Source organism: Harpia harpyja, chromosome 6 (assembly GCF_026419915.1).
Source record: "Harpia harpyja isolate bHarHar1 chromosome 6, bHarHar1 primary haplotype, whole genome shotgun sequence".
Lineage (NCBI taxonomy): Eukaryota > Metazoa > Chordata > Aves > Accipitriformes > Accipitridae > Harpia > Harpia harpyja.
The window spans coordinates 19015612-19042521 of record NC_068945.1 but is presented as its reverse complement, the minus strand read 5'-3'; the positions used below and the strand labels follow the sequence as shown (position 1 = coordinate 19042521).

General features: G+C 35.9%; 1 protein-coding gene across 7 annotated transcripts in view; it reads right to left on the bottom strand.

Annotated features, from left to right (window-relative positions):
• Positions 1–304: 304 nt before the first annotated feature.
• The window catches only part of DNM1L (dynamin 1 like), a 40586-nt gene continuing 13980 nt past the window's right edge, over positions 305–26910 (bottom strand). For 2 of the 7 annotated variants that reach the window (XM_052789043.1, XM_052789048.1), the window contains 17 exons: positions 22326–22372; positions 21109–21180; positions 20465–20551; positions 19798–19960; positions 17753–17873; positions 16999–17130; positions 16501–16707; positions 16183–16303; positions 14667–14822; positions 14466–14555; positions 13373–13465; positions 11834–11890; positions 10507–10584; positions 8112–8279; positions 7314–7423; positions 4599–4758; positions 305–3177 (listed from right to left, as the gene is read on the bottom strand). In XM_052789043.1, coding sequence (XP_052645003.1) covers positions 3121–3177; positions 4599–4758; positions 7314–7423; positions 8112–8279; positions 10507–10584; positions 11834–11890; positions 13373–13465; positions 14466–14555; positions 14667–14822; positions 16183–16303; positions 16501–16707; positions 16999–17130; positions 17753–17873; positions 19798–19960; positions 20465–20551; positions 21109–21180; positions 22326–22372 — 1919 coding nt within the window. In that variant the 3' untranslated portion in view covers positions 305–3120. The other 5 variants (XM_052789041.1, XM_052789044.1, XM_052789046.1 and 2 more) reach the window with 5 other exon arrangements.

Sequence of the window (26910 nt, the reverse complement as noted above, 5' to 3'; positions counted from 1 at the left end):
TGGAAAAAAAACCCAAAACACTCAAGATAAGTCAAGTCACCAACAGGGGCACAACAGATTGGCATGTTGTTTCCCCTGCTGTATTCCATAAAGCAGGGACCTGAGTTTGCAATATCCAATCTGGCATCTTTCAAAGTCAATCCTCCATAAAGCATAGAGTAAAAGCAAGTTTTATGTAAGTTTTGTTACGTTTACTTCAGAATACAGTTTGAAGCACACAGACATCCCCCTTAACCATCTATTCCACTAAGTGAAATTTGAAACCAACTACTAAAAAACCCAGGTAATTTATTGACAAACTCTGTTCACGTAAGGATACTATGTTTTATTTACAGTAGTACCACACATAGATCAGATATTAATGTCAAACATTTAGTAATCTAAACTTAGCTACAGTGGTTTTTCTCCCCCATGATTGTGTGTTTCACTGGAACACAAGTTAGTTAGCTGAAATTTGTGCATTGATGACAAAAGTATTTCAAGTTTAAATTAAATAAGATTGACTAGAAAACATTTGTAAACCATCAGTCTAATCTGGGAATTTTTCAGTTGCTGAAAGCCTTCATTAGGCTTTTTTCCATAGTTTCCCCGTAATTTATTTTAATGGTTGCAGTAACAGTAGCATTTTAAGTATTTTAGTTCAATTCCAGACAACAGATTGTTTAAAAACCATTAATAGCCACTAGCAGCCTGCCTACACTATTACTTACGCAACTAACACTGTAGAATTGCATGAGGGCAAGTGCAAACATACTTAAGTAAGTCTGTACAAATATAGGTAGTTGTACTATTAACTTGTGAGAGCATGTAACTCCTGCCACCTGAACTACAAGTCAGTTCAAAACTTTATTTCTGGGATAATTAACTTTGTGTACTATCTGTTTATTTAATAACAGGATTGGTACAGCATGGATTTTTGAAGACTTGCATTAAGGATTACAAATCAAGTTCATTTCTTGGCACTCAGACATTACCGAATTGAAAATTTGTGTGAAACTTAACTTAAAAAAAAATCATAACATTTCAAAAAACAAATTAACACTGTGGAAATTTCACGTGATATTACAGAGCCAGTTAACACTTGCAGGAATTTCTTAAATAAATTGAATTAATTTGCTTTATGCAACATTTAAAAACGTTACAAGTCAGAATATTTCTTCACAAGAGACTGTTGACTGAACTTTCAGAGTTAAAGCTTAGGTAGCAGTTCACTTATGGACGGCTCTACCTTGTTGAAAACATACTTTTTAGAGGTTGAAAGTAAAAGGGAAAGAGGCGTCAGGTGAATTCCAAACAGAAATGTAATGCTTTTGACAAAACTAGTAGAAGCTTTCACTGTTCACCAAAATTGATTTGAAAAGTGGCTTGCGCTTCACTACAGTCACATTTCTTAAATCTGAGAACTACCATCCCCGGATACAATGCAAGAAGTTAAAATTACTTCGTTTTCATTACACATAGAGCGTCCATCGTGATCTTTTAGGCTGTTTAAAAATACAGAATATATTTGTGTGTTCTGCACAAGTTATTTCAGATCATGCATAAAGTACCCAAAAGTTGCATCTGTCAGACTTAATTCCTTGTGCTTACACTGGTGCCAAACTGAAGATTACCATGAGAAAAAACACATTTTTAAACAGACCTTCTTGTAAACTGAGGTCTTAACAGTTTTTAAATTTTCAATCTTTAGCAGCTTACAAAAGGAATTCCATTTCTGTTAACTGATGAAATGGGGAAGGAACTGAATATGGTAATAAAAACCTCACTATATTAGCCCAATATCATAAAAGCAAGCCATGGATGTTAACAGCAGTGTCCTACTTTTCATGCAAGTTGTGTTAAAGATAAAATATCAGCAACACCATAGTAAACATTTTTACTTTATACAAAAAAGTGAATCTGCTTGAAAAGTACATGCAAGTGTGCTGGCTGGAGTTTAAATAAATTTTTATTCATAAAAATTAAAATCTTTACTTTTTAAAGGCTAGTGTGATCAATATTTATCTGTATGAATTATAAACAGAAGAAAATAACTCATCAACTTAATTTCCAACCTAAAATTCCCTAATTTTAGGATTGTCCTCAAAAAATAAAAAAAAGAAAAAAGAAAAAAGCTACTTACAGCACAGTAAAATTTCCTCAAAAGTAACTGTAATCTCTGGTATAAATATTCCAATCCCACAGACTTTATTTCATACTGACATACATTCAAAAATTTAGAAGAAGTTGTGGGGATCCCCTTCTCCCTGGCCAACTTAATCTGTTTTTAAAAGAAACACTTATTATCCCGTTACAGTTTTGAAATCTGTTTTTATTTTTCAGGTCTGCCAGGACAAATCTACTGTTGGGTGGTCCAGGGGCTTGGTCCCAGGGGGGAGGAAGGGGAAGGTGTTCTTGTACCTGATTATAAACCCCAACATTTATACACAAGCTCCAGTGCACATGAATAACTTCGCACCCACGTTTTAGTAGGCTGTTACCGTTTGCAAGCTCCAGGCTAATTCTTCCTACATGATACTCCATTAAATGAAGTTCAGAGTTTTGTCTGCAGTTTTAATGTTTGGGGAAAAAAAAATGGGGACACACATACATAGTAATACGGTAGACACCTCTACTGTGCTATAAAATTGATACCTCCATCTGTCATAGTGCATGCAATATATTCATGAAAGAAAATACTCGGTGCTCTCTTCTCTTCACAGTATTTAAACTTCTGTTGTAAAAGCAGCTTAAAACTATGCCACAAGACTACACCGTCCATCTTAACCACAGGCAACCTGTTTAGCAAGTCAGGCACTGGAACTTTAATGTTTTTTCCCCAAGTTCAAATGAGACTGTCACAGAGACAGTAGACTTGGTCTGCTTTAATTTGCACCATAAAGCTGGTAAGGAAACATTTAGAGCCATTTATTATGTGGATTAAATACGACTTATTTTGCAAAATACAGCATATTTTTCTGTTTGCAAATCAAACCAACTGTCTTTACATGAGCAGATTTACACAGTTGCAGTACACAGATAAGAGTTCATAAATAAAAATTCTACTCCGTATACCATGCCTAGCAATTTTCAAGTCAATGTAACCTCCAATGCATATAAATAGTGTGGCTGGTACAGTCTTCACCAAAGATGTGTCTCACGAATCTCTGCAATGATCTGACTGGCTCGCTGCAGGGCCTGCACACAGAAAGACAGAAAAGCCAAAGTTACTTAGTTTTTCTGAAGAGACTTCTCAGAGAACAGCAACAGTCTAGGAAGTGTCATGTTAATCAAATTAAAGCTAATAATTTTCATTATGAAATGAGTGGTAACTACCTGCAACAACATTGATTAACAACTCTGAAGCCTTCCCTCTGCAAAAGATTAGGCAAGTGGAAAATACTACCAAGCAAAAGGTAATGGTAAAACATAGCATGGGTGTCATTAAATCATTTCTCTAGAGAGGTAAGAATTAAAAATTGAAAACTGAACTTCCAGTTAGAAGCAAAAATAGCTCATTGTCATTGTTTTGAACAACTTTTACATACTCAGTGTTCCAAATAACACCTCTTAACATTTGGTATTTATAAATAAATTCTCAAAAAGGGCTGACTCGCCACACACAGTTTTAGTGCTTTAAACCTTCCTCAAAATAAAAAGGGAAACTGCACCTATTTTATATCACTTTTAGCATTCTGATGCATTCATTACAGTCTAGCCTGCTAAACTTCGCAAATTTAAAAGCTCAGAATACCAAATAATACTAACATCATTTAAAGGGTTACCCCAATTTGGGGAAATCTGAGCTATGGTTAGGCCCTGTGAAGCTTACAGTTTAGAAGACTGTTAACAGACAGTTCCCCTCACTCAAATGTTGATCATGTAATAGCAAAGCTTAAACTTGCTGCAGGTGGTCTTGGACAAGCAGTATCTCAGAGTATCCAATCTCTCAAACCCGTGCTGTCTGACCACACTGCATGTGAGGGAGAAGCACCTCTTGCTACTTCTTCAGTGAGCTGAACTGGCAAAGGAACTCTTTCTATGCAGTTTAACCCAAAGCAGCATATTTCTGATGCAGCTGATGCAGACACTGATACACCACGTAACTGAACAATGAAAAAAACGAAGAGTTCTGTAACATGGACATGTCACAAACGCCCTGTCATACACATGTACACAGGGGTCATCATAAGTGAATCCCAACATTCCCACTGTTCCTATTATGGGTTACTGTCTAGATGCACCAGCCATTGGCCAGCAGGCTCTGTGTGAAGCATACAGCACTTAAAACACTGTAAGCTTAATCCCCCAAAAGAGAACTGCTGAACACTATAAAATAAAGTTAAATAAAAGCAAATGTATAACTGAAAATAACACCAGATTAGAGCTTCTGCTTTATGCCCAAAATATAGTTTAAGTCACTTCTTCCCAAGTACTCAATCTACATAATACTTTCTGGTCACATATTGCTTTTAATTCCTCTAGCAGAGAGAATAATACACTGGCATACTCTTAAAAAGCAGCAAAGAAAAAAGGAAGGCAAGTCTTCAAAAAAATCTCACATTTATATGGTTTCAATTTAATTAACTAATCCCATGAGCTCCTGATCTTTTTAATACCTTTAGCATGTCAGCTGCCTCTTTTCTGCGCTGTGCCATGTCCTCAGATTCTGTCAGAAGGTCATCCAACAACAAGGATTTATACAACTGGCCTACCAGCTCACTCTGAAGAGTGTCTTTCACATGGTTCACCAGAAAATGCATCACTGCCTTTGGCACACTGCAAGCACATAAAGATTGTTTCTTCAGAATTATTCAAAACGAGTTCTGCTCGAGACTGAAGAACGCACAATGTAAGTAAGTAAGCAGCTACACACAGCCTTGGCTCAAACTACCAGGAATATACCACTACTATAAATAAAAACTGTCTCTTAAATAAATGCAGTATCTTGTGCAATTTAAGAGCTGTTGAATTTCTTCCAAATAGGATAGCTGCATGATATATATGAATATATGATATACATGAATATATATATATATAGTGTAAAAAATAAGAATAAATTACTGTGCTCATTAGAGACCAACCCAAGTCTCCACTGTGCTAGGCATGACAAAAAGCTAAGCATTTCAACCCTAAAATCAATCTTAATGTGAGAATAAGAAAGGAAAGAGGCAAAGAAAGAATGCATATATCTGATCTTACTTAGCAGATGAACTGAAAACAGGATCACTGTTCAAACACTGGGCCACATTATCTCTGATATCAAAGAGCATAATGTGAGAGCAAATTAAAACTGCAAATGGAGTTTAAGTGTGAAAAAATATATGTGTCTGGAATGGGGACAGGCAGCAACCAATGAGAATCAAGAATAATCCATCAGAAAGACACTACAGAATCTGTAGAGCGACATTTTTCAGCTCTGTTGTCAGGCTAAAAACACCTGAAAGAAACCACTGTCTTAGCTCTGATTTCCATGCCACTAAGCTTCCTGAAAAAAATTCCAAGTATTGAATCCAGCTGAACCTGATTGTCTTTGGGACTTAGGATATGTGTAGCAGTACTCTTCTGAAAAAGGGAGGGAAAATATTTACATGAGTATTGACAAAATCAAATCATCATACTAATGCATACCAAAATCTGGGGATATAAACACAGCATCAAAAATTGAATTAGTGCACATCAGGTTATTTCAGAGTAACAGTAACTGACAATAAAAATACTGACAGTTGTTCCCAACTGAGAAATAAAACCTATTAGTTTAGGCAACCTTGTTGGTGTAATTCTTAGCAGCAGTATTTTGCAACTAGAGTGGACTGGGAGTTGACGTATCATCAGTACTGACTCATTAAGTAGCGACCACATCACTCTTCTAACGTGCCCATAGCCCTACACCTAAATCAAAATAATTTTCATGGGTGATCAAGAGTTTTTGCTCATTCTTCGAGTGCTGCAATTGTCACTGCAGAATTAACTTGACAAGGACCATGCAAGTCTAAACAATCAGACCCAAGATCAACACATCTGAACTTTTGGAATCATACTCCCAAGTTTGGCTGGGAATTTTGCCACTACATTCTGCTGCGTTATGATTCTTTACTAGCCAGTTGTGGAAAGACTTCTGGGAAATCATGATGAGACCATATAGATCTATTAGTACTCAAGTAATTCAATTTACATCCTCCTTTCAAACCAATACATTGCAAGTTCTACCAAAGAAGAGGTTAAGAAAAAAGCCTAGGATGTTTTGGAAGTCACCTGGCTAAGAGTGAAAGCAACCCAAAACTCAGGTTCAAAGCTGTGTGGGTACAGATACCATCCAAACCATCCAAGTAAGAGCCTGAATTAGTTCTGCAAGTATGAAATGGGATGGACATGAGTACCATCTTCGAAAGGTATTTCCTAAAAATATTTCTGAATTAGGTGAGGATGTCCTAATACATCAAATCTATAATACTTGAGATAGCATTTTATTTTTTTCCTTATGTATGCATATTTACTGCAAAGAATGTGAAGGGATTGTTTAGGGTACACAAGGAGGTAACACTACTAGTACTAACACTGCAGTAAAATTAAGGTAAACAAAGCAATTCCTTGCCATGAAATACTAAAAATCATATTGAGGAGAATATTAGTTTACTGGATAGAATAAAACTTCCACGACCTCTCTAATCTGCTCTAAACTCTGGTTTCCAGACTCCTGTATTTCCCCCCAAATTTCCCATATTTCATATATATGTTAGGTCTTTCCTCAAAGACTTAAGCAAAGCTAAGTTTTACATCATTCTTCATTTTAAAAAAAAAAAAAAAAAAAAAGTACAACAATTTTTAAGCAAAACTTTAAAGTCATTTTCCATAGTGGCACACAGCAGAAACATTACTTTTATGCTATTTCCATCCTTATAGCTAAGTACTAGAAAACTTAGCTGCAGTAGTTCCTATTCCACCTTCCTGTTTGAAATAGGAGGATGGCAAAGCTAAGTTCTGTCAGGGCTACACAGCACCTGGAGTTTATTCCAGTTATTTGCTGCAAATTGTCCATCTGAATTGCAGTATTCTCCAGAAAAGCAGGCATCTCCTAAATAATTAATTAAACCTTTTACTTAATATAATACAGAACTCAGTCCATTAAAGAAAACAAGTGCTTCTTCAGGCCTCTTAATTCTGTGAAGGGTCAAGTTTTACTGTTGCTGCCCCTTCTAAAAAGAAAAAAAAAATCATTTTTTTCTCTCTGCTTACAAACATAAGAACACGATAAATAACAAGATTATGTACATGACTCTTGAGATACCACAACATTTGTATGCCTTAAGTATTTCTAGGAAGTTTTGTTTTACCTGTCCTGAATGTTCTTCCTGACAATAAGGAAGTAAGATTTAATAAGTCGTTCAATCACTTCACAATCTCGTTGCTCACGGGCAGAAAGTTTGCGTGCAACAGGTACAGGCTATGTAAAAAAATAAAAACCACAGTTTACCAACTCTGCTCATTTGCATAAGTAAATAAAACTCAAACTGTGGAGTCTAAAATAAACTATTGCTCTTTTAGTCTGATAGTCTGATAGATGTAACTAGTCGTGCAACAAACCTCTAAGTCTTCAGAAATAAAATTAGAGACACATCAAAATCCAAATCTGTGAAACAAAGGTCAGAGGGCACCACTACTAAATTTTTTTTTTTTAAGAGCTCACTAAAAGAACTAAGCTCTCCAAACACTTAAAGGATCTCCGATCTATTTTTAACTTAAGTGTTTTTTAATTATTCTTTTCCTCTAATATAAAAATGCCAACTTCAGCAAAAAAGAGCAGGAATTTGAGTTGAGACATGAGCTGAGATTGTTTCTCTACAAAGAGCTATCTAGACAAGGAGTGCACTTGCACAGGAATTTGTGAAAGGAAGCCAGTTAGCCCAAATCATAGGCTAAAACTGGAGCAGGGGGAAGGATGAAAGATTGGGCAAGCAGGAAAGCAGAAGAGACTGGCTAGAGCTCCCTGTCCCTATAGTGGTATTTATTTACAAAGATATCATACATTAGTAGCAAAATTACAAGATCTGGATGTAATCAAAATTACAACATTCAGATGTTTTTCCTGAGCCTGAACTACAAAGAGGAGGTATTTGTCTTTCATGACTCACCACATCTAATAGGTTTACAGCATGTCCTTTTTGAGGACTAGCAGGTAGAGCTGCAGGTGGCTTGGATTTTTCCTCTGCTGATACCTCTTCCACTTTTGAAGGTTTCAGCATTCCTCTCCAGACGCCTGTTCCAGGCTCCTGAGACGTATCTCCCGCTCCAGCAGCAGCCTGCACAAACAGCACAATGAAGAAATGTTGGAGAGTTAGAAATTAGGCATTGCAAAGTGGTGTCTGGTCAAATCTACTATTACTGAGCTATAGGTAAGACTCACTAAAAATTAGATTTTCATATGTATATTCCCTTCATTTCATTCTTCACATTCCCCACCTTTGTTCTCCCTTTGCTGCTTACAGCTGACACAAAGTACCAGTAAAATGAAAGCTTTTAAAACACGTATTCTTCCTAATGATGGTATGAAGATGCCTCACATAGAGAAGCTCCCCAGCATTTTAAGGGTCTACAAATCACTTCTGAAATATGGAATGGTCTTCCTAAATCATTTCGCTTTTACCACTTTTACCATCCATCCTTGGAGCAATACAACCTATAATATCAGGATCATTCTGAAAGTGTGTTTTGAAGATTACCACAGCTCTTGGAAGGCTTGAATTTAAATTCTTTGGTATTTTATTTAAATATAAACTGAAGTGTCTTACAATAACAGCTAAAAAAATATGCACATTTATGTTTCCAGGTACCACAGATATGAACACATTTGTGCTGCCAGACCTCAATTTACAAAAGGCTTTTTTTGTACCAAATCAAAAGAAATCAAAAATCTCCATCCTCTGGAAGTGAAGATCAGAGTTTCTGGGAAGTTCCAGACAAAGAATGACTCACTGATCTCCTGAGTAAAGGACGTAACACCCAACTCTTAAACATTAGGAATCACTGGACAAAAGAAATATTAGTAGATGGTATCCACCACATGTTAAATTCATATTGAAAAACAAACACAAACAGTTTATTTTGATGTGAAACAGTGGTAATTTTTATTTTGTACCTTTTCATGAAAAAAACATTCAAGGTCATTCAAGGCTCTGAACTAATACTACTTATGTCTTGTTTCAGATATAGGAGGAAATAAGCTAAATTTTTGTTGTGTTTACAATTAAAACACCACAGGCTGATCTTGAGTCTAGAAAAAGAGTGAGAAACAAAGCACAGCAAATAGAATACTAACAGTTGCATACTAGGAGGAAACCCAGCTAAACTGTGCACATCAGAAATTTTATTAAAATTGCACAACTGTTCAGAGGTGCTGTAAAAAATACACTGTAAGAATTCAAATCAACCCCCGTGAATAAGAGAGAACCATTGATGAGGAAAGCTCCACTACATTATTTCTGATTGCAAGTCAGCTATTCAACATGCAAAAAACCCTATGCCACTCTCATTCAGTTTTACTAGGGAACCTGCTCTATCTCCAAAGTAGCTTCAGAAACAGAGCTACATTCTTTCACAAGAAAAAGTGTTGGGTATGTACCACCTAATAAAGGACAGGTTTTGTGGGAAACACAAATTAAACCGAATTTGGCAGCTTCCTGCAATTTCTTAAGTCACAACAGTATCCTCACAGTAGCTCTTGATTTCTTTTTAACATTTGCAGCATATCAGAACCTCTAATACTCTGACGAAAATAATTGGTAAAATTCTACTCCTGACTAGATTTTTACTTTGTTCAGGACAGACTGACAGCTTTGCACTAGAAGCTGAATGTGCATATGCAAAAAGCTGAAAGCCTAACTCCTCTTGGTACTACTAATACACAAACTTGTGACTACCCATCTTTTCTGACTCCAAGTGAAGGCAATTAACAAAAAAGTCTTTACAATAATGAGCTGTTATTTTAACACAAGAGACAGCACACCTAAAGTGTAAAAAACCACTGCAGAACACATTTCACAAATATAAGTAAACCAGGGACTGAACAATTACGTGAAACAACAAAAAGGAGGTTCAGTTTGAACAAAGCCTATAAAGATTCCCTGCAGGAAGCAGGAAACTCACATTTTTAGCTTATCTTCTGTCCTCCTTCTTTAACTGTCAACACATTAAAAACATGCAGTTTAACAACCATGCTGAACACTTTTGATTACAATACTGTTGCACCAAACAATCTACTGACTACAGTTTGAGGCAAATTATGCTGCATACTTGCACCACAATATATTGCAACCAAGAGTTCAAACAGAAAGCAGTGACTTTGCCACCTAATGGCACATCTTTACCTGCCACTGCACATACTAATATCAGTAATGCCAAGTAGACTATACTCTGTAGGGCATACTGTGTCAGTGACAGAGCGCTAAATACAAACTGCTTTCCATACTATCTGCGGTGCACCACAACAGAAATGTGCATGCAGTGCTTATAGGAAAAATCAAGACAGACCTTGCCATCAGCCTCAGCAGAAGCAGCAGTAACAGTCTCCTGGGAGGCAGGTGTCAATGCACCTGGAGCTTTAGTAGACTAAGGAAGGTAAAAAATGCAGGGAGGGGAAAAAAAATAAAATAAAATAAAATTCAACTGAAGACCACCAAATCTACCTAGCAAATTTCATACACTTTTACCTACTAGTATCTTTAAAAATCTAGATAAGAAAATATTTTGAATTCACAAGCAGAACAGTAATATAAGCAGAAAAAAATTTAAAAAAAAAAAAAAGTATCTCAAGACAGTTAAGAGACTTTTGGCTTATCTGGCCTTCAATTTCATTTCAGCTCCTACACTGATGATATAAATACGAAGTCAATAAAAAGAAGGATCAAAGAGCACTGAAAGCAATCTCTAGATAGCTATCTTAAATTCCCAGTTCATCCATCAGCTGGCTTCTACTGATTAAAGGCAGTAATACTAGATCCATTCTGGGACTTTGTCTCACTTTTTAAGCTAACAAACTTAATGAACCAATTTCTATCAGCTGTAGTAACTCCTGTTACAACCTGTGAGGAGCTTAAACTATATTCTGTGTATTTGGATTCCAAATATGTCACATAGTATTTAATACCTAACTGTCTAAAATTCCAGCTGATTGTCAGACCATTCATTTCTACAGCCAGGCAATGTTTTCCATGACACTTGGTTCTTCCACCCATGTACTTACTTGTCATTGAACTAATCCCCAAAACCTGGTAAAACTAAGCAAGCTCCAGCGACAAAATACATGACTGGATTATGATGATCAACTGAAAACATCACCTCCACAATCTTCTCCCAAAGAAAGCAAGACTGCAATAAATTGCAGTTTTAAAAGCCACTTGCAAAAAAAAAAAAAACCAACCAACCAAACAAACCCCAAAAACCCACCAAAAAAACTCACCACCAAGTCACTATGTTGGCACACTGAATATTTTAAATCACTTGTGTATCTTTTGAAATCAGTGTGTCGCATGCTTAAATTTATGGCTGAAAGTTCTGACTCCATCTTTAACATCTGCAGGTATTTTAAGCCTTACCTCAGATGACATTCAAGTAATAAGGGTAATATTAATGTAAATTTATAGGCAAGTCTTCAGAAATCCCAGATTTAAAACCTGCCAAAAATTGCATCTTTGGAAGAAGAAAATAACATTCCACTTCTATCTTATGAAATTGAAAGAAAAAAAATCAATACCTGGAAGCTCCCAGGACTATTACTAGGGCAGCACATCAAAGTTTCCAATAATTAGAATTGATCAACTTTATATGAATAAATAAATAAAAATCAACATTTACTTACCTTGTCTCGTGGCCCAGTAGAAAGCAATTCCCGGGCTAACCTGTTACGCCTTTGTTCCTTTAAAAACAATCCAGCAAGACTTCAATTATGTATTACTCTGTATCAACACATATGCAAGATTCATATTTTACAGATGACTTACATTTTAGAGACAAACACTAGTAATTTCATCTCAGCCAGTGCCATGTAGTCATGCTATATGATCCTATGAAAACCTCAATTATTTGGATAAAACTACTCTGATTACCTGGTCAAAAGTAAATTCTCAGTATAAAAACTTTTGCAAAACTTTTTGCAACACACTCCGTAATCAAAACTAGAGCCTTTAAAAAAACAAGATCAAAGCTACACAGTTTGGCTCAGCATAGATACCCTATAGGCCTCATTAAGCTTTAAATCTTCACAGTAATCTAAAAGGATTTGATTCTGTAGCCAGCAGGGTTAACTATGATTAGCCCAAAAGGAAGGAGGCAGAATTCACTTTATAGCGAAACAGAATTTGAAGCAATCAGGACAAACAAAAGATCTGATTTTTCTTGAAATTAATAATTGATTGTCCACTGAATAAGGATAAGATGTTTTACATGCTTTGTTTCTTCAAAAATTTCAGTGTCCTGTTCAGGAAAATGTTGGGAAAGAACTAGTTTAAGTAACACATGATAATACAATAAACTCATATGTTCAACTTCACAAAGTCCTAATTTTTGTACTCACAGCAGTTTGCACACACATTGCTTCTGAACTAGATTCAAGAGCAGTCTATCAAGGCAAATTCAATTGCATACCCGGTCAATACAAAATTCATGTATAGAAGAAGGTAAAAGGTTAGAACTACAGAGCAGAAATTGTAACAGAAGCATTTAAAAAGAACACTACTACGAAAGTATGTGTTGGATAAGCAGGGCAACACAAGAATATTAGTGAGCTCTTAGCCAGATGGATGAAATACTGCAACAAAATCAGATTGCAAGAAAGAATTGAGCAGATCGGTTACAGAACAACTGCTTCTATAGGATGGTGACAGCAACAACTATTATCAATCAAAGCTGGGCTTGAAAAACAGAAAGACTACTGAAATTGTAAAAGGCTTGTGGGAGATTGATGGAGAAAGTGTCTTAGGGAGATTGAAGTGTGGTAACACAGGGATTCAAGAATGTCTGTCAGAGACAAAATGCAGTTACTTCTATATTCAAGAGTATTTCACAACTTTCTATCTGAAGTTTCTCTTCCAAAAATTTCATTTAATAGCCAATACTCAATTAGGTGCCCATCTTATTTTCCAGACAGAAATACAGGCAGAATTCTTTTCAGTGAAATATCAACCACTGTTCCTGAACGTAATATACAATATAAATCTAACAAGTCAACAGATCACAAGATAAAAGAGTATACACCATATTTGTAATATATCATATTTTTATACTTCAAAATGGAGAACTGTTCTTCAATGAAAGAAATTGAAGCATTTGTTCTTTTACCAATTTTTAGGCTCTCACTTAAAGGAGTCAGAAGACCTTTTAAAAGGATGTATTTTCTTACCTCTATGTTGTTATTCATTAAACCACAGGCATCAGCAAAGTCTGGATGTTTGGTATTGATATAAGCTAACTCAATGGCCACTAGATTATGAACCTGCAACGCAATGTCATTCACAGTTAAAAAATTCAGTGAGTAAATCTAATGCTAGTGAAGAGCAATGACCTACAATGCTAGAAAGCGTAGTCTAACTGTCCATAGCAAAAGACCATTCTTACTGCCCCAGAGACATTAAAGTTCTGATCCAGAAGGCAAGAAGAGAATTTATTCATTCATTCATTGCAATACATTCAGACCTTCAGCCGTTTTGGATGTTACATCAGTTTAACTTGTTAGCTTCATCAAGCTAACCCCTCTCCAGCAATAAATAAACAAAACTCAGCAATTTAATGAGTGTAAGCTAAATAGTAATGAAGCGAGCTATATAGTCAGCCTTCAGCCACAAGCCACATACAACATTTGAACCAATGAGAGATGGCTCACTATGGGGGATAGCGAGCATACAGAACAATTTTTGCTTTTCACATCAAACATACACAGAGTCAATAACTTAAACACTTTGTTTTCTCCCCAATAAGCAGCCCAAAGCAGACTTCTATATTAAAACATATTTACTCAAAGCTAGAAACTGAATTTTTAGTTCTCACTAGCCAAAGGGCATTACAAGCAAAATCAACATTTTGTGTTGATTTTATCTCCAAAACACACAGAATAAGGACAATTTAATTTTCATCATTGCATCCCATCTACAGTAAACACACAGTTTCTGTTACAAGGGAGGAAAACATACCTATATCAGAAAGAGTAGGAGATGTTAAATCCAAGTTTTAGTAAAATTATTCTTGGGAAATTGAAACATAGGGGACAATAAGCTGAAGAGGGTTCCCCCCATCCTGTTGGGTTTTATGTACCTATCTTCTAATATAGAAGAAGTTTCAAACTGTGCAGATACTAAAAACCTAGCTATTTAACAAACATAAGTTAAGATTCCTTTAATAATTTGGGTTCCTGACATTACAGAGCAAACAGAACCATCAAGAAAGACTCCAGAAAACACACACTTTTTCCAGCAAAACTATAGTAGATGGAAAATTACCATTTCATTTGTGACAGGAAGTCTTCTACGCAGAAGACAGGTTACTACTTCAACTATGGCATCATGCAATTTAGGAAACCTCAATAATTCCTAAAAACAAAACAGAAATTTACTGATAAGACTTCCAGAATTTTTTAGGGAAGTTGGGGCAGGAGGGGAGCCCAATAATTAGAAACATAATTCTAAAATATGCATTTTTACCTGTGTACTGTAATTACTACAATGCTGGATAATCCTCTGCATTTCTTCATGAACCAGCTCCACACAGCGCAAGCTAGGTTCTTCTAAACGTTTGATTTGCCTTTTTACCAGCAATTCAAATGAAACTTCAGGAACAAACAAGGCAGGACGGGGTCCCTAGTTCAAAAGGAGGGAAAAAGCTGCTAAATTGTGTATTAAAACAATATGTATTTATAAGAAGTAGTATCTGATGAAGCCCAGAATAAATCAGGTCACACTGCTCGCACCCAAAAGAACACTCAGAACAGGTCTTAAAATATATTTAAATATTCTTGTAACATAAAAGCTATAAAATTTAAAGTTATTACCTTTAAGACAAACTGTATGGTAAATAATGATTAACCAGCATCCTTATAGAATCTTGAGGATTTCCACCCACTAATGTCACTCTCGGCTTACAACTATGAACAATTCTTTTCACATTTGTGGATTCAAGTTTAAATGAAATTTATTAAAAAGGCAAGGACATTCTCTTCCTAACTTCAGAGAGAAAAGTTACCATTATTTATTTGACAGTCCTGGGTATATAATTCTTACTGTAAGGTAGGTGGGTTTTCTGTTAAGTGTAATCATAATACAGTGTCACTGATGTACAGTGTTTTGGATAATTTCATTTATGACTATACAGACAAATGCTTAGCTATACAGGAAACATTTTTTACTTGAAATTTCCTTTTTTTGAAAATTAAATTAGCTTTAGAAACCCAAATATGTGATACGTCACATAAAAACAAGACATCTCTCCTGTTACTAAATGCTGTTTTACATGTTACATTTACAGAAGATAAGAGCATGCACACAGATCATTGCTGCAGAGTACCTAATGCGCTAGAAGTTTGAGTAATTATTGACCATGCAGAAACCTGTCTGTCCACACCCAACAGAAAAAAATACAAAAGCAGACAGGTGTTTGACATCCAAAGTCAAGCTCTAAGGAGTGAATATTCTATATACTGCAAAATTTAAAAGCGAACTTACTCTGTTAATTCTTAGTAACACCAATTCTCATATTCACAAGAAACCGAACCTGTCATGTAAATACTGAACCATTGAAGAGTTGTGTCCCTTATATAGAATTAAAATATCTGAATGTGTTCTAGCCCATACATCTCAGACTGAGTCTTCATAACTAACAGAAGTGCTTAATGCAAAATAAATGCAGAGGCAGTCTTCCATCACCATTTCTGTAATACATAATAGCTTCAGCATAGCGTTGCCAAAGCTGGGCTTGAGCTTTATTTCAGCCTGTAAATAGTAATGAGATGTAAGCATTCACCTTAAACTCATTCCATATAGGATAATGGCTGCAAATTTGGATTCCAATTAAAATACCAAAAAGCAGGATCCAGCCTCTTCATATTAACTCATTCAGCTGAGACCACTAATTCACAGGACTGAAGGAGCACAGATTTGTTGAAACCTTATCTTGGAATCCAATATACAGCAACAACACTTATAAATACAGAAGAACACTCACAGTAGCATTTCTAATGGCAGTCAGAATATCAATTGTGTTAAGGCCACCCAGCGGGTCAACAGATTCTAAAGTTCTTCCAAAGGTCTCATGAAAAATGTAACAGATTCTAGCTCCACCGCATCTGAAAATAAAATAACAACTGAAGCAGCAAACAAGAAAAAAGCTCTCATTGCAAATATTTTGTACAGTTACTTGGATTCAAACGTTTTTGAGTATGTTATGCTCTAGTGTAATACTATTGCTGGCTTTCATTGGCAAGAGCCACTGGGTCGATCTAACTGTTCAGTCAATATTCTAGAAAAACCATTCGCTACTTACAGCTCCGAAGTCTCTATGTATTTTGCTGTTCCTTCAATAGTGTTACAATATTCTGTGGCAAATTTGGTAATAAGCTGCAATAAAGTGGCACTTTTGTCCTCAACAGGTTCCCCATAGCTGTTTAGCAGAGACTGGTACTGAGCAGCTAAGACATTGATTCTGGTTTTCAGTTCTGGCAAGCAATCCCTGATATGATGCATCAGTAGTCTAAAAATAGAAAGCAGTGCCTCATTAGAAGGGAGGAAAAGTTTCAGCTTTATCATCTCCATCAAAACAGAGAAGAGACAGAAAATAATCACCAAAGGAAAACACTCAGGAAAATTACAGTAAATTCAGAAACTGAATTTGGAAGCAAACAGTTTTCCTTAATGTATCACTGTACAGCATCAAAACAGAAAGGAAAGGTAAAAATAAATGTTTACGCATATTTCTAACACACCAATTTATATCTTAAATATAAAAGCACACATTTATTTTATTTTACATAATATGTAATACCTGTTCAGTGTTCTAGCAAGATACTTGGTTCCGTTTCGATTGGCTAGGGAAGGATACTTCTTTTGAAGAAAACCATACTCATCACGAATGGAATCGGCTACACTCTTCTTATTGTTAATATCCAACTGACTCCTGAAGTTAAAAAAGGCAGAGTTACACACTAGTTAATAGATGCAAAGTAAAAATAATTTACACTTCTGCTTTTCTGGACAGGACATCTAACAGCTGGTTTTTGCTTTACACACGTAACTCATCTTCCTTAGACAATGAACGGTTTTATTTGTTGTTCATGCAGCATAGTCAACAAATCAGTATGGGTAGGAGCTGTACACAGACTAAGCAACACTTTTATCAAAACTACATGAGATTTGACCTAGCCAATGCAAAAAATAAAGTGAACAGTACTACAGCCACATGCAGTTAGCACTAATACATACAAGATCTGTATGGGATCAGTGCTAATGTGAACAGCTGACCAGCAGCACCGCTCAATCTAGAAAACAACAGTGGAAAGAAGTGACACTAAAGTTTTTAGAAGTGTCCCTACTCCTTTCTAGATTAGCAGTTGGTTGAGTGGAAGAAGAACAGACAGGCTTTTGAAAAGTGAGCAACAAGCTTCTCGCTTGCTTATTCAGAAGTTTATTTCAGCATCAAGTCACCTTATTCTTAAAACCATATTAATGGTTAAAAAAGCCAAAAGCATTACTTCATATTAACACAGTTTTAAAAATAGCATCAATGTGCCCAGACAGACCTGTTCACTACTCCAATGATGCCAAGTTTTACTGGAATCACTCTTCCCATGAGCACATCCATAGCATCAGTGCCAGCATCCATGAGATCCAGCTTTGTGATAACAGCAAGGGTTCTTCGACCTACCAGAAGGAAAACTCACTCACAGGGATGTTTTGTCTTGATCAAGCTAGCTAAAACTCATCATTCAAAAAGCTCCTCAGACAGCTCCATGAAGTTTAATACTGCAAACTAGCAAAGACTAGCGCAAGAACATGTGGTATTTGTCAATCTGGAGCCCCTTGTTAACAGGAGTATAAGAAAGTACTTGGCAGGTACTGCTCCCCACACAGATCTGGTTAAAGAAAAAGGTTTAGGCACCATACAGTTTGAAATTATAGTAATTACTGATTACAACAAACATTTTTGCATGAGGTTAGAGGTGTTACTAAGCACTCGTGGAGAAGACTAAGTAAGGCAAGGCAGGGGACTCACAAGTGTGAGTGGACTGAACATATTTCTAGCATATACGTAGGATCAGATGTAATGGCAATCTGTTTGGAACTATATTTGAAATACCACTACCCACTGGAGAAGCTGCTAAAGGAGGCAACAGGCCCACTTCCCAGCGTAGTGCATCAAATACATAACTGAAAGCCCCAAGACTGAATGGCTTGAAATCCATCCACTGAAGAAGCTTTAGGGGATTTAATTTTGCTAATGAAACATATTTTTTATCGAATATGACTGAATGTTTTCCGAATTAAAACTAAGCTTCATATTAGACACTGTGGAGGAAAAACTGACCTAAATTCATTAAATAGGTAAATATGGCACATCTAAACAGGTAGGCTAACATGTACAGGGCTTGTCTGGGACCTCAATACTTCCTGGGCTCTTGGATCTGAAAAAAACATGGTGAGAACTTTTTCTTTAAAATATAACACACTTCTCAAGTCTAAAAATAAACCAGTACCTCAGTGAAATCAGTAGATTCTTGGGGCCTGAAACTTTCAGAATAATGCAAGTCAGAGAGTCTACCTACTTTAGTACTTCAAGTTCTCATTACATACCATTATTCCTACAGAACCTGCAACATGAGCTGCCACTCCAGATCTTTAAGGTTTAGAATTTTGGGAAGTGATCCAAAAGTCACAGCTGATCATTTTTACAAGGGTACATTAAAAGGAAAGGGTCTGCTGCCTTGAACCAGGACAATTTGACTGAGAAGACTGCCAGAAGAGGTTCTCCCTCAAGGTTACATGGCTGTGGAACAGATTTGGGAATTGAAAACAAGCAAGAAATGTTACACTCTATGGGAAGAAAAAATTGAGGGTAAAGCATACCAACACCAAATTTTAGCCTAATTTCAGTATACCTATGTTTAGAGTATACTTTTCCATATCCTTTCAAATCACACAGTGCCATTAATTAGTCAATGATACTGAGAGGACTTTCTACACACAAGAAGCAGGTACCCAGTAACTTCGGATCTGTTTCAAAGTCACTAGGTAAATATAAAATGATAATCCTCTTTTTTAGAGTAAATCAAATCAGTCAGTTCTGTCACATAAATGCAGGGCACCAAAATGGATACTGACAACATATATTAATTTTATTCTTATTAAAAGTCACTAAACTAACAGCTAGACAGTCAATTACTAGCTGCAGGATGGCGTATTTTCTCTGCTAAAAGAAACAACATTGGACAATAAAGCACGAAGTCATCCTAACAGATCTCTGTAAACTACTAAAAAAATCACAAAACATTCTGTAATACTATTTTGCTGCTCTGGAAACAGAAGCGGCTCCTATGACTACTAAAATAGTTATCCGGCCTGTTCGTAAGCCAGAAATCTATTAGATATTAATTCATCACAGCATCCTCTGAGTTGCAGAGACTCCAGCAGAAAGTCTTTAAGTAAATATAGTAATTGTATTTTCTAGGAAATGCAATGACATTTGTTTCTCTTACTACTTTTTGCCCAAATGACTTCATTATTATTTTAGGATTTAATTTTAAAAAAAGAAGTTGAATTACAGGATCCAGTTCTTCTTGCTGCTTACCATCTGGATCCACCTCCCGTGCAATTTTAAGTGCTTCTGAAGTGGCCATGTCTGTGTTAGCAGCTGTAACTGCCAGAATAATTGAATTTGGGTTGCTGATGAATTGAAGGATTAGCTCTCTTATTTGAAGTTCAATGTCCTTAGGCTGATCGCCCACAGGCACCTAGAGAAAAAACAACATAGAACTGTTCAAAATTGTATATTTATACCGTGTGAGACCACTCATTGAAAGTTCATACCCTATACCACGGTATAAAATAAAGTCTTCCAGGCCTTTCCTTCTCCCTTCACAAAAAAACATGAAAAAAACCAAGACCTTGCAAGGTATAGAAGTCAAAAACACTCTTCTAGAAATAAGAATCAATTCAAATTATTTGATACTGTAGTCAAAAAGACTTGGTATCCAAGAACCACCTGCACAACTGGCAGAGTGGGGTATGTATATGTGCATAGGCAGGGAAAGAAGTCATCTTGTCATCAGAAACCAGCACCAGAAAACCAGATCTTACACCAGAAGATGGTGACATCTCGAATTTATATAACCAACTACTTAACCTGAGGAAAGCTATTTAGCTAACAATACAGAATAATGCCAAATAGTGAACATACACTCATTTCAAAACACACTGTTCACAATGAGTCAGAAAAAAAGCATTCCACATCTTACCTTTGTCATTCCAGGTAAATCCACAAGAGTCAGATTTACAACATTAGATGAAAAAATCTTAAGATGAATAGGTTCAGGACTGATCCCCTAGAAATATATTAATAATAAAAATTAATCACTGTACTGGATTGTTTAAATGCACCCTTTAGAAAGCCAAAAGCTGTAGTTTCATACGAGGAAAAACTTCCTTCCATCATGCACCTTACAACTGAGGAAAAAAAAGCCAGCCACATCTGTCCACCAATTCCTTTGTCTTTGGAAGCAGGCGTGTTTTCCCCCTCAATATAAGCACAGAAGCTTTTATATTCAGCAATTATATAGATAGGCAAGATTAGAATACTTGCTTTTATAATTACACATAAAGCCATGTATGTGGACAAATGGAAACAAGTTTAACTCAAAGTTCATTTTTTTCACTATTACTACAGAAGCTTTGAAGCAACAGCAATTCTCTGATTTTCTTTTAGCTGAAGTCATTTATCTCACAAACACAGTGAAAAAATCTCAAGATAGCAAGCAGCATTACTGTGTTCTTCATTAGAATAGTTCAATGCTTTTCACTTCTAGCTGCCAAAACTGTTTAAGAAAGGTTTAAGCAGCAAGAGAATCTATAGCAAGACAAAGATGGACAGTGCAACATTTACCTTATTATTTCCTGAAATCCTCTCTGTTTCATTTTCAATTTCCTGACGAATTTCATCAAAATCCGTATAGATCTGAAGCACGAAAGAAAAAAATTGTTTAAAAATCAAAGACAGCATACGCTTACCTAACTACAAAATAATGCTCTCTTCTCCAAGAGATAGTGAAAAACTCTGTAACCAAGTATACAGAAGGTGAGGAAAAATAAGAATGACTATTAGCCCTTAAGCTAATGCTAACAGCAATCATCAGTGCTAAAAGTTACAGAAATTGGCATCTTGGTATTTAATCTGTTGATTAATACTGTGAGATGGCAGTTATTAGCACTTACTACCCCATCAATGTCAGACAAGGTATAAAATATTGTTCACCTACAGAGAATTTCAAGCACTTAATTCTACTTCTAATCTAGTTGCAATCCTTTGAAGTTAATAAACAAAATGTAGTCTGAACCCCTTCTCATCTCAAAGGGGACAAACAACAAGGACAGAGTTTCATTTCAAAACATTTCCACTCTTGTCAAATCTATTCTCCTTCCATCAATCCAAAATAACTTAGCACAGAGCTACCCTTGCACAGGTTCCCTCTGCATTCCTCTCTACATATCCTTCAATTTCTAGCACTGCCTAGAAGGTGAGGAAATAAGTTTAAAGTAATAAGCACTTAAATAATTCATCTGCCAACAAAAAGATGACTGTCTTCAAGCAAAGAATTAAGCTTTGACTCTCTTATAGAAGTCCTAGGTCATCTCAGTTTCTGCTTCTCCCCCTTGATGAGCATTAGGTTCTTCCCCCCTCTTCAGCGCTTTCTAATAAACCTCTGAAGTAGCCAATTCTTCAGTGGACTGAAATTACTTGTGACTATATACTTCCTTGCCTTTGCAATTTCCATTCTAATTTCTCCAATATACACCCCCCCCCAAAAAAAAAAAAAAATCAACAAAATAACACAAAAAGGATTAAGATAAATAACTCAGCAGAATCAATAACCCACACAACAGACAACCATTGATAAACTTTCTGTCTTGAGTTTAAAAGAAAGTTTCCAGAACTTTTTCTACTCATAAAAAGCAAAACAGAAAATCCTCAATACTCTGGCATATAGTATAGCAGGTAGAATAATCTCCTTTTGGGGAAAGTCAAGGGAAGAGATACAGAATTAAGTATATATATGATAGCATATTTATGACACTGCTACTCCATCAACAGAGTAAACATACCTTATTTTTGGTGTGAAGAAATTTACCCCACTCTTCAGCATCTATCTCTGAAAACAAAGAATTGATACATGAGGAAGAGGAAGCAAATGTACAATGACATTTTTCCAAGAACCTGTTTGTTGAAAACTACAATGCTTTTTTTTTTTCCCAAGCAGCAACAGAAAAATTAGTCTGCTTTCTACTGTTAGATGTAGATAGCTCAATACAAATTTACGATTCTGCCTATTTAAACACTGCATCTCATTACTCTTTTTCATTTGTCTCTCTTACACAAGGTCCACCTTCTTAATTGTGACTGAGCCAATCAGCTACCCTACCATTTTTCAGAAATGGTCTAGTCCATTAAATATCAGCTTGCAACAGAAAACAAAAGAATTATTAGCAATAGCTTAAAAAATCTGAAAAAAATACCAGCTTTTAGCATCTTTTCTTTTACCATGCAAGTGAGATCAAATTACAGCTGAAAGAAAAAGTTAGAAAAACCTGTAGAACCAAAACCAAGCAAACAGAAAATAAGTAAGAATTCTGCATAACAATGAAGTCTTAGGAGAACATGTCTCTTCCCAAATCTGCCAAGGACTGAACATCTCAACTCTTGTCAGTCACCACCGATGTCTGAAATTACTTGGGGGCTATTCAAGAGGAGTCCCAGAAACAGCAAAGGAGGTTTTGTAGCGCAGACAGCAGTTTGAGTCATACTGCAAGATACTCACACTTCCACAACTAGGTTTCCAAGCATTAGTCATAAGTTCCATTTCAAATTTTTAGTTTGTGGTCATTTCCTCTCTGCTCCCTGATACAGCAATCTGCTCTAGAAGAATAGTCTACAAGAAATTTGGCCATTTGGCAAACACACTGGTTACCTACAATCACATCTTTCAAAACATTTTTGCCACTCAAGTTGAATTTCAAGATACTGAGCAATAAAGATTTTTTTTAAAGGATTTGGGAATTAAAAGTGCAGGAAATTCTATGAAGCAGCAACGGCACAGAAGAAAAGCAAAAATCATCTCATTCTAATGCAACAAGGTCAGAAAACTAAAAATCAACCAGATCACAAGACTCAGCAAAATAATCAATCAACACAGTAGCCAAAGTGTAAAAGTAAAAGTGTAATCAACAATAAAGTGGCATGAAATGTATGTGGTTTAGTGTATATAAGCATGCACTTTATGTGGAGGGAGGAAAAGCAAGTGGATAAAGGCAACCTTTAGAAAGGTGTCTTGGATTTTTCCATGTAGCAGGGTCTGCAGTTAAAGAGAAACAGCATTGAATGATGTTTAAAATTTTTAATCATATTTAATATAGCATTTTGTTAACTTTCAGTACCAGACTGTATTACAAAGATCACAAATGCATGCAGACAGATGTTCATGCTATTCTACTATTGATGAGAATGTGTAACATATTAACAATAGGCACAGAAATAAGATTTTAACTAAACACTGATAAATGATGCATATTAATCAGATACTCTATACAACAAAGTTTACTTGATGATGACTTTATTATTGCTGTTCATCTAACTCCAACAGCTCACAATATTTTTATCTGAGCACAGAAAAGAGCACCATTAGGTTCCGCAAAGCTGAACTTCTTTGGCAAAATATGTTCCTCGTCACTTACTCATGGCAAGAATGACAAAGAGTAAGGAAACATTTTTCATGTCACTGGAAATCGTATTACTGTATGGGAAAGAAATCTTAAGTTTTGTATCAGTCTTTCTAATGCTCAATTAGAAAAACTCATTATGGCAGTTCTGAGACAGATTTGAGAAGAGACAACATTAGCTATCATCCTTCTCAACTTTTAATTTTCTCAAAATATTTATGGAAATCCCATTACAAAAAAAAACCAAACCCTTTTTATTGAAGGGTTGATGAGCTTACAACTCTATATTTTTATGTGATGCTAGTACAGCACCATGGAAATGCAAGAATCAAACAAACCGGTGAAGACGTTTGGCACATGCCTGTTTGGCACAAAATGCAAGTAGCACAGCAACAATCAATTCAGTTTGGAAAGCCTAGTACATCTGGGGAGTTATTTTAATGTCTTGCTTAGGTGGGTAAGTCAAAGTTTTATCATCAGTGGAAATACATTGATTTAGATGGAGTGGATCCATTAAGACAAAAAATTTTAAAAACCAACTGCTTTTATCCTTACTGTTCTGCAGGCACATGAGCTATGAAGAAACCATTGTTAGGAGGCAGCTTTTGTTTGTCTTGGTTAGTAAAGAGGCAAAATTACATACCAGTCTCCAAAATAACTGCAAAATGATAGGGCTTATTAATTCCAGGTTATTAAACAGTTTTAGTTTATGTACAGTTCAGAGGAAATAAAGCAAAATGCACATACAGGAAGAAACTACAGTATCTTCAAGATTGTATTGCTCATCCTTCCCCTCTTAAAAATTGAATCTAAGAAAGTAAACACAGGCATAAAGCCAAGAAGAAAAAGATACAGCAAGGTACTGCCACCATTACATGTGAAAGGTATGGACCAAGCACTCTCCTGTTACGTCCCTCCTAAGGAGATGATGTCCTCCTACGACACACTGTTTTAATCTTAAATTACTGGGTTTGTGCTGGCATAGGTATTTCCAGCTAGGTACTAGGCTTAGTTCTATGTATAAAGAAATGTCTTGGTTTACTATAATCTATCATACTATTACTATCTATTTTTAAAATACATATAAAAAAAGATGCATTCTAGTCAGAGACATTGCATTTTAACTTGTTAACATCTACGGATCAAAGGAGACTGAAAATTTTTTAAGCTTTAACAAGCCACAAGTTTTCTTTGCTATATATAACACAAGAGAAGATTGAAGCCACGATAAATGGCTTAGTCCTAACCTCAGACTTGGTGCACATAAAAAAAAAAAAGAAAAAAAGTTAAGGAATAAATGCAGTCTCCTGAGGTGTACAGAAAATCTCATCTGGTCCAAGTATAAGCTCTTAGAAGTTTCATTTTATACAGCAGGGAAGCTCTTGCCCCACTCTTCAGAGCAAGTCTGTACTGACACTCCTTTAATATTTGAGAAAAATTTTCCAATAGCTCTAATTTAATGCAAAGGAGACGTTAGGAAAGGAGGAGGGATTTGCATTACTCAAAATGCAAGGACAATCAAGACAAGGAGAAAATATTTTAATTAGCCTACATTCAACAACCCAATGTTCTGGTTTACACATAGAACACTTTTTTTATCACTAGTTTCACTGGTAAATCAGTCTTCCCCTGGTTATGTTACTTTCTGGAAGCTTTTCAGACAAAACTTTCAGGTGAATTAATCTCCTGATTATACTCAAGATTCCATGCTAGATAAAAGTGTGTACAAATGACATTTTAGTCATTATAAAATTATTACAGATTGTAAGAAATTATTAAAACAGCAGCTATTAAGAATAAACAGACCCTGCCTTTCAAAAAAACATCTCCTGAATAAAGCAACAGTCTGCTTGCTTTTCTAGCTTTTCATATCTTGGAGTGAGACCTGAAAACTTTAATTAATATACTGGGAAACTACACATGATTATGTTATTTTTCTCAGGACTGTTAACTCTATACTGCAATGCTCCTTTAAGAAGTTCAAATACAGTACAATGCTAACTGACTTTAGTCATTCATGTATCTCTTCTCCCTTCATAAAGCAGTAGAATGTTCTTCATAGACAAGGGAAACACAAAGAAGTTGTTCAGTCATAAAAGACTACCACCATAGAGGATTTCTTGCAGCAGGGCAACGAGAACTTCCCAAATACTAAAAAGGATAAAAATCAGCAAAGCATGAAGAATCTTACCTGTTTTCCTAGCTTTCTAGTTCCCATACCTTCACAGCTCTTGGACCCAGTAGACTACCATCTGAACTCTCTTTCCCCCCCTCCATCACCTCATCCTTTCCTAGCTCTCTAAATAAAATAAGTAATAAAAAAAATCCAACTTGTGAAAAAAACATGTGCACATCTTCCAATCCCTTCTGTATGTTGTACCATTTTTTCCACCCTTGACGCTAACTAGATGGCAAGCTCTTTTGAGTTAAAGCTCTTTTTCTCTTGTGCTTCTACAAAGCGAAGTACAATCAAGCAGTCCACGCTGTTTGGGAGCTAGGGGTAAGAGATTCCTACATGAAGTAGAGCACAAAAAGCTGACAAAACAGTGTTGATTTAGCAAGCAACTGATCTGTATTAATTATTCCTGTCTTCCATATCAATTCTATCTGTTCAGAACAATGCTCAGGTTCCTATTCTGGACAAAAAAAAGAACCTATAAACATTTACTAATTGACCATTCATACATTTCCTCCTCTTCTCCATTTCCTAACAAACGGATAAGCTACCAGAATAGGTCTTAGCTACAAGGCCAATTTAATAATTCACGAGACCAGGCCCAGTTCTCTCGTAAACACTGCTTCTCTTGCAATTTGATAAGAGAACCCTACAGTGTGGTATCACCACATCAAACATACCATATGTGCCACTATATGTCTCATGTAGGCACTAGAGGCTAACAATAAACAACAAAAGCATAATGAGAACATTTCCTTCACACCAAACCATACACCTCTGAAGAATATATGTACCAGT